Raw genomic sequence first — 14,568 nt, 5'->3', positions numbered from 1 at the left:
GTGGTTATTCCAGCACTATCGTCGAAATATTTATTCTCATGGTTGTAAATATTCACGATCCTACCCTCAAAGGTGACTCTCTTTGGGCCTGGAGTAAGGTCTCCTAGAAAAGGGACAGATTCGTACTGTCTTTGAGGTTTGCATTCGGGGCTTCCCTCCGAGATAGTATTGCCGTCCTGGTCATAGTATGTGACATCAAATTTTCTTTTGGAGGTAGTCCCACTGGTTGGAGAGAAATAGTCTTCTATCCTTGAGTTGCCTGCCATGTATTCCGTATTAACCTGCAGTTGGGTGAAAGTTGAGTAGAAGTTGAGTAGAAGTTGAGTAGAAGTAGAAGTTGAAGTAGAGTAGAAGTAGAGTAGAAGTAGAGTAGAAGTAGAGTAGAAGTAGAGTAGAAGTGCCCCTCACCGATTACCCCTTTCGGACGGTGCCTGATATCACATGAGCAGAACGAGAAACTCGAAAGAAAAGGTCGATAAATGATACTCAATTTATTTTGATGGATAACCCTTCTCAGGGAGGCTCCTAGGCCCGTCTAAACGAATGGACGTTGCAGCTTCGTCGAGCTCACAACAGCAACTAATAACATCAAGTAGAATAACCCGGAACATTACTTCTTCGCCACTGCTTGTCAGAGTAAGTATCCTTTATCTAGATAAAACTGAAGTTCTACGAAGAATCAAAGGATACCAATTAATGACTCGTTTGCTTAGAACAGCTTGTGCTCGAGAGTCATGTCGGACTCTGGCTGCAGGCCGACACAGGCACGGAAGATGTTGGTGACGGCCGAACGTTGCTTGGCGAGAGCGTTGACGACAGGAGTTCCGGTAGGGGTCAATGGGGCCTATTTAGTGTTAATCGGAGAATATTACTGTGAATGGAGGGGAGGGGAAAAGAAAGGAACATACCTTCAACATGTAGCTGAGGATGCTAAGGACGCTGTGGAAGCCCTTGTACTCCTCGCCCTCGGCAGCCTTCCAGCTGACACGAGTCATCATCTCGGCGATGACGACGAGGTCAATGATCAGGGGAGCGGCAAGGAGAGAATCTTCGCAGACGTTGAAGATGCTGATGGTCTGGTGGCCTCCCATGAAGATCTCGGCGTAGTACTCGTCGAGAGCACGCTTGTTGTCACCGACAGCAGGCATGTACTTGATCACAACGGTGTGATCTGGGTGCTCACCCTTCTTGTACAGCACAGAGTTGGCGGCAACCATGTCATCAACGACATTGGACTTGGAAATCTCCTTGGATCGGAACTGCTTCTGGGAGCTCAGGTTCATGCCGTCGTTGTTTCCGAGATGGTTGTAACTGGCAATGGAGGTGAGTTTGATACCGGCGCTGATCAGGAAGTCAACAAGGGCAGATTTCATCTTGGTTTGGCCAGACTTGAAGTCATCACCACCGATGAAGGCGCCATGCTTCTGGGCGAGCTCGATGGCTCCAGGGACAAAGGTGTTCTGGGGAGAACCGTTGATGAATGGAGCATTCTCGAGAATCGAGGCCACGGCGAAGACAGTGGATGGAGCAACTTCCAGGTGTCCCTCCTTGATAGACTTGAGGAGGTTGTCAGCAGTGTCGTTGACGCCTGCAATGATATCGGCATATCGCTCAGTGTTGGCAGTCCACATGAGAAGAACCTTATCAAGTCCGTTGGAGGCTTTGAAGTCACTATTCATACGTCAGTAATTTGATACATCATATAAAGACGTCTAGAGGTACAAGTTAACTTACCGAATGTCCTTTTGGATCTGCTCGACATGCTCCCAGCAAGCCTTGGAGCCAGGGAGAACGTTATCAGCACGCTCCTCCTGATTAGCAGCAATGAAATCAGGATAGTAGACACTGGGGAGCGGCTTGATAGCGGCCATCTCCTCACGGACCAAGTCCTTGAGGGTTGGCTCGAGGACCTTTGCACGGTCCATGGCATCGGCGAGGTTCATGCCGCTGATGTCCCAACCGCCAACAACGAGGTCATTGGGGTGGACCATGGGGAGCATGTTCTTGAAGGGGATGTTGATCTCTTCTCCCGACTTAGCGTCAGTACCGAGCTTGACGGTGGAACCCATGACGAGGGAGCCATAGTAGTTGGCAGAGCGTTTTCCCTCACGGGTATCCCAGGTCAAACCACGACGATTGGCAATGATACCAGCCGTGACGGTAGATCCGTTGTTTCCACCCAGACCGACAAGCATGACACCGGTCTTGCTGACCTTGCGGTCGACCTTGAAGTCATACACGGTTTCCTTGGGGGTGGCTACGAAGCTACCTTCCTCGGTCTTGGACACCGCAGTCGTACGGTAGACATACTTGGTGTTGATCTCGCTGTCGGTGTAGATGACGTTGGGAGATTCGACCTTGAAGAGATCAGACCCGGGCTTGGGGGCCGACCCGTTAACAGAGCCATTGGCAGCTGCATCCGCGTGTGGAGCCATTGTTCAATTTGGCGAGCGTTGGATTAAAATTGAAGAATGTATTTATAGAGGAATTGGCGGGATGAGGACTCTCGGAGCAGAAGAACTCCAGATGTAGTTGTTCAAATGCTGGTAAAGTGAATTTACTTGGTATGGGGAGAGTCCGATGCCCCTCCACGAGCGGATGAGCGTCGGCTTCCGTTAAACGGGTGGTGCGACCTGTAGAGAGCTGGTCAGCCATTGCTACAAGACATATCAAAGCCATGATTCTCCATCTCAGAGCAGATATAAAGAGGGACTCACGATGGCAGGAGGTTGGAAAACGTCTTGGCGGTATTGAAGGATCAGCTTCTAAAAGGAAGAAGTGATCGGACGAGAGGGATAAGAAGGTGAATTGACGTCTTCAGCAGAGCGCTGAAGAGGTGTTTTTATGAGGGTGGTGTATAAGATTGAGCTTGTATCGAACGTGAAGCTGGCTATCTTGACTTGCTTTGTGGGTGGGAGAGAAAAAAGGAAGACGGAGGCGGGACGGAGGGGTCTTTATATAACTTTCCCTCCCCCGGCTATTTTGGAGAACGTCCACCCAGCTCCACCACGCCGGAGAGATCAGGATAATCTTTCCTAGCTCCTTGTCCAGTGGACGCAAACACCTCGATATTCATTATTAATTGTGAATTCGCCCGGCCGCTCGCACTTCGTTTCTACCTTTGCTCCACCCGAGACCGCCATGATTCTCGTCCAGGGCTCCGCGGCGACTCCCCGCATATCGCACGGCAGGTTGCGTTAAAGCGTCCTCCCCGATCGAACCGGGCGTTGAACCGCTCACGAGAGCATCGCCTGTCACTCGCTAGATTATCGATAGGAAAAGGAGAGACGACCTCAGGCCATATTGGCGGGGGGTTTGGTGGCTTGATATGCAGGCACTAATGGCTAGTTGCGTCCTAAACTTCCCACTGTCAACACGGATCGTTTCTCCACCGGTCGTTCCCCGTCTTTTATTCGGCTGCCTGATAAACGGTGTGAGGTGGGGGAGCAGTTAGGGGAAAGGAGAGATACGCAGGAGAAGTGGTGATGTTGAGTGAAGGCAACTCGATGTTGCACCGTTCTCGTCTCTGGCCCCTGCAGGAGACAGACATTTGACAACTCAGCCGGGTTCTCAGGCTGCTCACTCGATAGATCGCCGTGCAATGCATACAAGACGTGCAGGCGTGGGGTCCTTGTGCCAAAATTCTCTCTCGCCCGTGTGGTTATCACCTCGAACAAGCCGATATCGCCTATGCACGCGAGGCATAACCCGCTCACTGTACGCAATGACATGGCTCACTACTGTGCAATCCGAGGAATCTCCGCTGATCTTCAGTCAATGAGAAGATTTACACGCTTACCTGCTGAGTTGTACAACACGGCTTCTGCAGGTAATCTCTTATCGCTCCTCGAATATCGATACTTCGTGCTCCTAGACCTGACAGTATTATTGAGGTCGAAACCCTAATAATACTATCTCATAATTAGGATCCCTAGCTGATTAACCGCATATCGTTGTGGCCTGGTAGGAATGAACATCCTGGTGGTCAAATATTGGTGGCTTTTAGTATAGTTACGGCGTCGTCGAGCGTGACGCAGATTCTAACAATAACACACACCGGGTCACATATTGATGGTATTCGCACAGCCTGTGGTAATATAACTTGTCTATTTAGCTAATGTAGCTCGGGTTCTAAGTCGGCGTATTATAGCTATACCAACCAGCCTGAAATGACGTCATAATCATTTTATCTATATATTGGCACTGAACAATGATTATATATAGTTTCATACAAGATACAATCAATTATTGATACACAATCCTCACAATGGCTACATCTGTCGACTCCACGCTATTGATAGGGCTCCCGGAGGGGACACCTCGGATCAAGTATACCACTATGAGGAAGCTCAAGAACCTGGTCGATAAAACAGTTAAGGCATGCAGTTCAGATACTTCTCATAACCATAGCCCGTTTATCGTCGCTAAAGACATACCACCTACTATTCTTGAGGAATTTGATAAAATTTACCCAGACAAGGGTCCAAGGCTATCAGCAAACATCAAAGAGAGGATCCTTCTTTTAAAGATCACGTCGGGACCAGGTCATGAAACCGCAGTCGCAGCCGTGGAATACTATATCAATCGTGAACTGGAAAAAATGAACCTTGATGAAACAATTATCATATCTGGTAGTACAAGAGCAACAGGTAGTACCTCCGTTAAGGAACCAGACGGCGGCTTTACACGAGGACATCACAGCTGGCCAACTTTGGTTATTGAGGGCGGTGCATCCGAGTCCGCTACTAAATTAAAGATGGATGCGCAGTGGTGGTTAGAAAGTAACGAATCGATAACGGAGATTGCTTTAACGATTGAGGTCAGTCGGGATTCTCCTACAATCACTTTCCAGAAGTGGGAGCGCCCAGTAAAGAGAGAATAAGGCGCTCCTCCCATCAACCAGCAATACTGGTAGAGACTGTTAATGTCTCCCACTTCAATGAAACCACCAAAGGTACAGGTGAAATCGTCATCCCATTTACAAAAATAGCTGGCCGTGAACCGGAAAATGGCAACGAAACGGACATAATTATCACGAAAGCTGCTTTCGAAAAGATATCTAGGAAAATTTGGATAATGCAAGGTTTCCCATGTTGATGGGTTGCTTTTATTTCAATTTCATGATGTGTTAAAAGGCAAATGTCTACTTGAGCTTGTTGCTACGGCGTACATGATACCCTGTGTACTTTCATGGTGCAGCCGATGGCAACAGACGAGCAGATTAAATATAGAATGACTGATAATGTGTTTGCCGACAATGATATATCATATGGAGCGCTAACGAGACGTATGTACAAATCATATAAATGTAGACATAGTGAGATGAATACCCGAAATAACGGTACTTGCAACAATCCCTCCAGTTCAAACTTCAAGGGGATATAGAAGTTCTTAAACCGCCAAATACTGCAATCGCCAACTGAGTAGACCATTTCCCTTCCAAATATCCAGACTTGTCATTCTACCAACGCATGTCCCATGGTCTCCTCTCTATAAAGAAGTAGCCCCTTATATAACCCAAGGGTATCATACCTAGACCCAGAAAATTTATACGCCATGCCACTTCAATGGTAATTCCCGTCTTCGTAAGTCATCCCTCTCATCAGAAATTAATTCGTTGTTGCTCATGGTTATTCTGCCAGCTCCTAGAACTGGGTTGAGGGCATTCATCTGGGTCCTGTTTCGGATACACAATGATGTTATCCACAATCTTGGCTTTCCCATTCTGAACTGCCTCAATTTGGTTCTGCGAACACGTCGACCCGAGTTGCCAGAAGTTGCAGGTTGGAGGAATAGTTGGTAACACTGGTTCCATGTGGGTAGAGTTGGCTGCTCCCTGCGTAGAGTAGTTCTCAATATCCTCGGTAACGGTACCAGTAGCAATGTCCATATCAAACATAGCGCGACGGAAGATCTCATATCCAACTTGAGGCTGATATGCAAGCATCATGTGCCCGGATTGGAAGACGCGGGTGAATGAGAAGCGGCCGTGTTGGCGTACCTCGGCCTTGGGAACGCTGGAGCCGTCAGTGAAAACACTGGTATACCCGGCTTCTCGGAACTGTTTCGTGTACTTGTAGTCAACAGAGAGACTAACTTTCTCACCGCCAACCCAGTTGCATGAGAAGTCCCGGTCACCATATACCATAGCAACTTTCACGCCGGAGTCTAGCAAGTTGGCGAGATCAACCAAGTGTCCATTCATGCCGCTTCGTGGATAGTCTCCTGTGATGTTGAAAACATTCTCAACCGCATGGGATGGGTCGGTATGGTTGACTGGAACACCTAGTGCCTGCTGAATTTCAGGCATGGCCAGATATCCCAAAAAGTTGTTGGAAGGGAACGGGTCAAGGTGACATTGAGCAATATCAAAATAGCCCCGTTTAGCCTCATTGACGTAAACGCCGTCTACCTCGTTGAGGCAGAAGTCGTTCGCCCGTTGACAAATTTCGTTAACTTCATCAACATGTCCGTACCCATTGGGATCCAGCCGCTTAGCGAGTACCTGGCATTCCTTAATTTGGTCTAGACATCCTCCCCTTTTTCCATAGGCATGCATTGCCCTGTCATAACCAGCGTCATCAATTGCTTCTATCCTATAGGTATTTTTGTTATGAGCAAAATCAATGTTTGCTTTTTGTTGAGAGATTAGGTCCACGCAGCCGTTTATTATCCCAACGGTATCCAAGTGAAGGACGGTACCAGTTACGAGACCAGCTTCGACGCGCTTGTTCTGTGCAAGAAAGCGATTCATAAATCCAGGGCCATATCGGCCACCATATGACTCGCTCCAGAGAGAAATTTTGTCGTTTGCCCTGTTATAGGCGTATGGGCTGAACTCTTGAGTCCATACTTGGAGGACGTTCCACATATGCCTACCGGCGTTGGCAGTTGTATTTGCGGTTTTTGTAATATCCCCGCTACCAAACGTTCCTGATAGAAGGGTACCGTCATCACTCGGCTCATGGCCGTATTCTTCTGGTGTGAATACACTAGTCTTTAAATCAAACGTGGCGTTGGTCAATACATCGTAGCTAAACCCAGTTTGCACCGGTTGGTCGATATATAGCAGGTTCGCCTCTTTGTTCCAAGAATGCTCATTAGGGAAGGTTGACCGGCCGTCATCGCTCATACGACATGGCCCACTCTCAACAAACACTCCAACCATCGATCCTGCCCCAGGCCCGCCATTGATGTAGATGGCTAAGGGAGCGGTTTTTGGTTTTATTTGAGACTCAAAATACCAAAAGTATATATGAGCTGGGAAATCCTGCGGTGCCTCACGCATAGAGTTGGGGGGGAAGTTGACATAGCCAGAGTATGACTTGGCATGGCCACAGACCCCTTGCTGTATAATAAGGTATTAACATCGGGAAGAAAAGACGCGGTTAGGTACTGGTTAAGATAAGGGGCCTGGGAGCCTCGGTGAACACTTACTGGAACTTCTTTGTAGGTAATAGTCGCTCCTGGAAGGGATTTGGACTTGATCGTTATCAGATCTTTGGGCTTGGGGGGATAACCACCAGCGACCAATCCTGCCAGCAGGAGGATATCACGAAGCCTAGCAAATGACATTTCGCTTAAGGCTAACAACTAGAAAGGACGTAGGGAACGGAGAAACCACCAAGTTCAGATGTTTCATTCATCAAGTGAATAATAAAAATGGGATCGCGGGTAGGCCGCAATGTCCGGTCATTTTATCCCATGACGAGGTCCATTTTATATACCACATGCCTTCCAAGGCCTGTGGCAAGAGATATCAGTACTTATCGAGCTTATCGTGGTTAGACGTCGTCAGACATCCTCCAGGCAGATCGTATCATGCATTCGAAGGTGTATCACTGGCGAATCTGTAGTCTGTCCACTAATATATCAAGCGGGCGAGGGAATCTTAAGCCTGGCGTCGACGTCTGGGCAACGGCAATTATGATAGTACCGATATCACCTGGGCAAAACCCGAGGTCATAGGGAGCACGAGAGCAGTATTGGGTTTCACCTCAAACAACTCTGTCCTTCTCGCAAAGTCAGGCGACCAACTCTTGGCCCATTCGTGTCCACCGCCCACCACCATCTTTCATAGTGGTGATACAACCTATTAAATATCGAATGTCGGCTTAGTTTGAGGGCAGTTGGTAATAGGGCCGTGTCGAGAACGAACTCTGCAGCATTTTCCCGTGGATGTTCCTAGAAACTGGCGTACACGCGATCAAAAAGGATCTCATATCTCCAGCCAATTACGGAATCCGAAACACTGCTAGTACGGAGTCAAAAATAGATAGATGGCCACCGCTGTTGCGCACGACGTCGGAGGTAGTCGATGATAAGCAGCTAACTAACTAGGCTAGCTCACCCATGGCGTCGTGAGATCAAGCTAGTTACCCGTCAAAATCGCAACTGCCATGCGATGCAGCGTGATAGAAGTGCGTGCGACCGCCCTGTTTTCAATATTGATCTATCAAAGGTGATTTTCCTGTGTATTCCGAACTCCGTGAAAGCTGTGTAATCGCACACATGCAGGGTCGGTCTGGATTGTGACTGCAGCCGGCATTCAAATAGTTACCCGCTAGTCAACGTTAAGACTCGGCGACAATCATCATCGCCGCAAAAATGTCGTTGGCCTGTCATCGCGATATGTCACTGTACGATGTACAAGATACGGAGTACAGACGTGATTCTTCGAGTGGATAGACCATTGGCCTGATGAACGGAGGTCTCTCCTATTTCGTCATAAAGCTCGCCCTTCGCAACATGCAGTCGCCACAACGCATGATGCTACTATACATCAACCGATAGGCAGGAGAGGACATGAACATGCCGAATGTTTGGGTGTCCATCCTCTATCATGAGTCGCGCCTAGAATAGATAACAGTTATATGTTCTATATTGAGAACCAGCTGTGTTCTCAAAAACTGAACCGTCTGTGGTGGAGCACTGCAAACCAACTATACGCCCGAAGGCCCTAAAAAGCAGCCATCCAACGGTTTATGCAAATCATAAACACACGCCTTGCTAGCTTTACACTCGCATCTGTAGTTTTCTCAGCCATAATCTTGAGTTATCCCGTCATCTCCATATCAATCCCGACTATCAGATCCTATCACACGAGAAGATCAAGGTACCCGGAGAGTCGTATTGGTAGGAAATTATCGGGACCGCACCGCGTTATACCGCTAGCTACTATTATCGGGCGGGAGTAATGCGGATCAGAAATCGAGCCTGGACGGCCAAGATTCTAGTGAAAATATGGCGGCTGATCTCATCTATAAAAAACGGCCCCGACCAGCCTTTAGTGCCCGGGAGTCTGCCTTCTCCTGGCGCTCGACGGTGGGCATCCTATGATGACGGGCCGGTGGATGGGTATCTAGATCGGCCTTCTACCTATGATGCACGTCCATCAGCGTCAGCCAGTCAGTTATCCGTTAACCATCATTGAGGAATATCACTTCAAGAGCAGTTCCTATAGCAATGTTAGACCATGGTATAAATTCCTAGACTGGCTCGGTGGGTATTCTCAGAAGGGAAGAGATGAATAAGACCAAACGTGTTCATTTTGTCCATTTTATGTAAATCCATAGCAAGCGTATCTTGATGTCAACTTGATGACGGTGGTTGACTTGCCAAAAACGGAAGGCCATAATGCCCCGGATGAACTATATTCCACTATTCCGAAAGTATTATCATGTGACTTCCAAATGCGGCAAGTAGAAGTGCCATCTCAACGACGACAACGTTCCCCGTTACTCTCTTGCAGATTTACAACTCGGAAACAACCAGATATTGGAGTCGCGGACGCTGTCCGGGGTAGTCGGTGGTGTGTACGACCCCGCAACACCCGGAGTCGGCTGCAACGGCCTTTTCATGTGAGAAAATCAGGTTACTCGTCACTCTACGATGATCATATCTACATCCTAACTCTGTACCTAATATAGGTATCGTCGATCGGGGCGGCATCTCGCCCCGGGGCAGTCTCTCGGGCTGCAACATCAATCATGGTCTCAGTACGCGTTTCACCGCCTGAGGGAGCAAAGGCTCTGCCTGAGTGTGGACTCGCGGGAAAGGCTTGCATAAACTTGGCGATTCGCCGACCCATGTTCCATGCCGGAGTAACGAGGTGTATATATTGGGTGTATGCCTTGCTGATTATCTCATCGCCTCACGACCGCCCACCAACATGAAACGGGGATCCAATCAGATCCGTCAGTCGCCCTCACAGCACGGCTCACGCGTTCATGCAATTACAGCACGACGAAGCGGCAGCCTATCAGTCTATCGAAAGCAGATAAGCTACTCCGTATCCTCTGCCTTCTATAAACAGAGCCGCCGCATCGAACTTCGAGAGTCATGGGACACCCTCTTACAAGGCCGTCAATTGGCTTTCCTCGCCTCTCCGCTAGTCCTCGTATGTTAGTGTTCAGGTCCCGGTGACATGACCTGCATGAAGCCCATAACCCATTAATATCGCCGTGGGTGCTGACTTGCCATCTGTTTAGTTGACCCCTTTTTCCTGCCTCAGGGGTACCTGGCGATCGCCGACTCCACCCCGGCGCATGCATATCTCGTGCGTTCATTGGCTGGATGACGCTGAGTCAGCCGAGATTTGACGGGCGGACCTGACGCCTTACCGCTTTTGGACAAAAAGTGCCTGGCGCCTTGCCTAAGGTGGACTAGCCTGTAGCCCGATCAGGCAGGGGCTATATGCACGTGACCCTGTCGTTCTCCGTGTCTTCTTTTGAGGGTGACCAAAAGGAGCAGAGGAGGACGAAGGCCGCAAGCCATAGTTCGAGCGTTTGTTATTCTTCGCATCTTCGATCTTATACTCCGTCCAGGCCCCTTTTCGCCATCTCATCGACATACCCATCGACACACCCAGCTCCAACCTGCTGCCCTGCCAGTCGATATTACCCGTCGGCAAACCCTGGTCCCCCATCGTGGTCGCCGTTTGCTTGGATTTTACTCCCACCCGGCTTCTAGAACAGACGCAGGGCCCCCTGGACATCCCACACCTGCCACAGCATAAGAGTAGGTCTCGCCTGGCTGCAGTACGCCCAAGTACACCGTTTCATGCTTTTCCTACTTACCAGCACCGCTGACCGAAAGGCTAGATCTTAATCTTCAATCTTAATATTTAATCACTCTCGCTACGTGAGAAAATCACCGTGGACAGCCGTAGCGTCCAATTTCTCGGCAAAACATACATACGCGCAATCAGAGACAGGTCGGACAGGCGGAAGAGAGCGTTAGAGAGAGAGACAGAGAGAGCGAGAGAGCGAGGAGAGACTAAATTAATATAGCGGATGGAGGCACCTCTCCCCCTCTCCCTACACATGCGGTGAACCTGACCATATATCTCGAAAGGTGTGTTGGGGGATACGATGGACGGCATCAAGATCAAGTGCTCCGACTGCCATGCGGAAGTCGAGCTGATTGCCCTGGGAGAGCATTTTTGCTCAAAGCCGCCTCCGGCTTCGCCCGTGAGCACGCCGGTCGAACAGCAATCGCCTATATCAGAGTGGAACGAACACGGCCCGCCGCCGAAACGAAGCCTCAGTCGTGAATCGCTGTTCAACAGATTAGGCCGTGTAGCTCCTCCTCCAAAGATAGACCCAACTGCTGCTAGTATGTATAATAATATTTCGTGGGTGATATGGCCCAAAGCTGACAACATCATGCTAGATCGCCCATTTCTGTCGCATGGCGCGCAATTGTCACCTCACACTGGAGGGTTCGGGGCGATCAGTCCGCTCTCTGCCTCACCTCTTTCACCATTCCAGCAACCACAGCGGAGTCAGACCACTCCCATTCCACCGCCATCACCGAGTCCAGTTTCTGGCGGAAAGCTGAATCTAGACTGTGCTTTCCCCCCCTTCCCGCGACCAGCTTCGGCCGGGGGGTCGAAGGCCAAAAAGCTCACCACAGCCATCAATACCAATGTCTCCTCCCATAGGGGTATCGCTTCTCCCTCCCCTTCTGAAGGTAGTTACATGTCTCCATCTACAGACGGTCGACGTTCGCGTGCAAACACCGCGAACAGACACAGACGAGAGGCCTCTATAGACAGCAAAACCTTTCAGCGCATGTCCATGGCTAGCTCTCGAAACGGTCATGGCCTTCCATCTCCCATCTCACCAGGCGGGACCTCACGCGGCCTGTTTGTGGACGAGGATATCCCTCCGCTCCCGTCGGGGCCTATCACCGGGCTTGCCGCGAGCCCCGTGTTTACATCCGGAAATTCAGAGCCGTTTAATTTCGGCAGTAATAATGATAATGATAATCAGGAAGAGCACGATTTTGGAGGAGAGATCTCTCCCAAGGATAAAGTACGACAGCTAGACGGTATGGAAGGGCTGGACTTTGGATTCACCTCAAGGGCAAAGTCTCCTGATCATATGGACGTGGATAACAAATCCGAAAACATGGAGATGGACTACTCTGAGAAAGACCCGGAGAGCCCTGGCCCATCTGTGCCCGAATACAGAGTCGACAGAGAATTTTCCGTCTCCAACTTTGCCAGCGGCCTTGGTCTAGGCGATCCATACCATACCACAAACGACTCAACCTCGTCGTCCAACTCATCTCCTTCCGAGGCGCCATCAAACAGCTCCTTCTCAAGCAGGCCGTCAGAGTCATCAATTGTCTCAGAGCCCAAGTCTGCTGAATCAGATAAACATAATGACGACCATCTACATCTCCTCGAGGAGCCGCCAGTTCGTCCCAACGCAGACCCCTATTCCTACGGCCTCGACTCCCCAACAGACCCTCTATTCCAACAAGGTCGACTCTCGGACCCGCCAGCCAGTAGGCGGCCATCTAGGACAGATTCAGAATATCCTCCAGCCCCAATGCTCGAAACACCGCCCAAGCAGTATATCCCATTCCGAAGCTCTTCGTCTCCTTGTCCGTCTCCCAACCTCCAGTCTCCCTCTTTTGAACAGCAGCAACAGCAGCAGCCGCAGCAACAACAACAACAACAACAAAAACCACAAGAAAAAGAAGAACAGCAGCCGCAGCAGGAACCGCAGCAACGGGAACTGCCGCAGACACTACCACCTCTACCACAAGAAGAACCACAAATACAGTCGCTCCCACCCTCTCGATCTACCACGCCTGGGAAACGTCGCCATCCCTGCCGCGGATGCGGCGACATCATCACTGGGAAATCGGTATCTTCTGCCGACGGCCGCTTGACAGGTCGCTACCACAAGGCTTGCTTCGTCTGCCACACCTGCCGTGCCCCCTTTCAGACAGCAGACTTCTACGTCCTTGACAACCACCCATATTGCGCAGCAGATTACCATAGATTAAACGGCACTCTCTGCGCCGAATGCGGCCAAGGTATCGAAGGCCCTTGTCTCGAAGCAGAGGACGTTGTCGACTCTCCCTCTCACGCTAACGGCGAGCAACCTGATAACTCCACCAAGAAGAAGCAGAAATTCCATCCAGGCTGCTTCAAATGCCGCACGTGTCATATAGTACTAAGGGGTGACTACTTCGAGTGGAATGGAAGCGCATATTGTGAGCGCGATGGCCGACGAGCAGCGGGTATGATGCCTCCTCCACGCTCGCCAGGAGGCTACCCCCCACCGCACAACTACCATGGCAACCAACCTCCATCACCGCTATCGATGCATCCCGTTGGCCCTCATGGCCAACCAGGCCCAGGCCCAGGTTCAGGATACAGGAGACCACCATACGCTTCCTCCCCGCTTGCTGGTCCGCCACATAACGGTCGTGGTGACCCGCGCCATCGGCCCATGAACCCGTCATCTCTTAGACCAAGGCCTGATCAACACAGACCACACCCATCGCAGAATAAATTTGCGAATACATCGTCACTAGCGCCTGGGCCTCCTAATGGCGGACCCAGGAATGGCCCGGGATATCCTCCTGGCAGGAAGTTCCCAGAACGACGAACGACTAAGTTGATGATGGTATGATCCGAACATCACCTTATTTCTCTAATTCTACCACTCACTCCCTTATTTAATTCGCTCTCCTCTTATTCGGTCTACGATTATACTCTATTTGGATTAATACCACACTATGCTCTCCATGCTGTGCTATGCTATGCTATGCTATATAACCGACGGTGGGGCTAAAAAATTATTACTGCTCTACTCACTTTCGTTCAAATATGGACGGATTATTGTTTAATGTTTTTTCTGTCTAATCTTTATTTGCTGGATGTTTATTTTCTTTTCTCGGTGGTGGTTTGATTTGATTTTGATTTTTTATGCTTCTCGTTGATTTGCCTTATGATATCCTCTCTACTTCCACTTTTATTCATATTCTTGCTTTGAAGGAGCTTTTGTCTTTTTTTGTCGCTCCTTTCTTCATCTTGCGTGCGCTCGCATTTATATTTCATCATTCATCCGATTCGGCAGTCGGCGATATAATGCCCCTCATCTTGCTTTTTTCTTCTTGTTTGATATCTTGAGCATAATCTGCCGTGGTTTTGCTTGTTACTTTGTATACCCTTCATCTGCTTCTTGCTGTCTTCGTTCTATATATATCTAGCTCCACCTTCACTGAGCTCCCAAAGCTCTAGACAACCAATTAAATCATTTAAAC

The 14,568-nt window shown here is 49.5% G+C and overlaps 4 protein-coding genes across 4 annotated transcripts; 2 read left to right on the top strand and 2 right to left on the bottom strand.

Annotated features, from left to right (window-relative positions):
* Positions 1-709: 709 nt before the first annotated feature.
* Positions 710-2,435, bottom strand: GIQ15_04776 (inositol-3-phosphate synthase; the record flags this gene model as incomplete). The annotated part of the gene is made up of 3 exons (XM_033552193.1): positions 710-844; positions 909-1,671; positions 1,735-2,435. The coding sequence occupies 3 exons, from the start codon at positions 2,433-2,435 to the stop codon at positions 710-712; spliced, it is 1,599 nt and encodes a 532-aa protein (XP_033405923.1).
* Positions 2,436-4,267: 1,832 nt separating this feature from the next.
* On the top strand, positions 4,268-4,882 carry GIQ15_04775 (uncharacterized protein; the record flags this gene model as incomplete). Its single annotated transcript, XM_033552192.1, has 1 exon — positions 4,268-4,882. The coding sequence occupies one exon, from the start codon at positions 4,268-4,270 to the stop codon at positions 4,880-4,882; it is 615 nt and encodes a 204-aa protein (XP_033405922.1).
* A 720-nt stretch (positions 4,883-5,602) lies between these two features.
* GIQ15_04774 (carboxypeptidase S1) lies at positions 5,603-7,575 on the bottom strand (the record flags this gene model as incomplete). Its single annotated transcript, XM_033552191.1, has 2 exons — positions 5,603-7,348; positions 7,438-7,575. 2 exons carry the CDS (start codon positions 7,573-7,575, stop codon positions 5,603-5,605), a joined length of 1,884 nt encoding a protein of 627 aa, XP_033405921.1.
* Positions 7,576-11,372: 3,797 nt separating this feature from the next.
* GIQ15_04773 (paxillin-like protein) lies at positions 11,373-13,934 on the top strand (the record flags this gene model as incomplete). Its single annotated transcript, XM_033552190.1, has 2 exons — positions 11,373-11,616; positions 11,674-13,934. The coding sequence occupies 2 exons, from the start codon at positions 11,373-11,375 to the stop codon at positions 13,932-13,934; spliced, it is 2,505 nt and encodes an 834-aa protein (XP_033405920.1).
* Between the last annotated feature and the right edge of the window lie 634 nt (positions 13,935-14,568).

This window comes from Arthroderma uncinatum, assembly GCF_011692745.1.
Source record: "Arthroderma uncinatum strain CBS 119779 chromosome Unknown scaffold3, whole genome shotgun sequence".
NCBI lineage: Eukaryota > Fungi > Ascomycota > Eurotiomycetes > Onygenales > Arthrodermataceae > Arthroderma > Arthroderma uncinatum.
The sequence above is the reverse complement of the archived record's forward strand: the minus strand, read 5'-3'. Positions and strand labels throughout refer to the sequence as shown.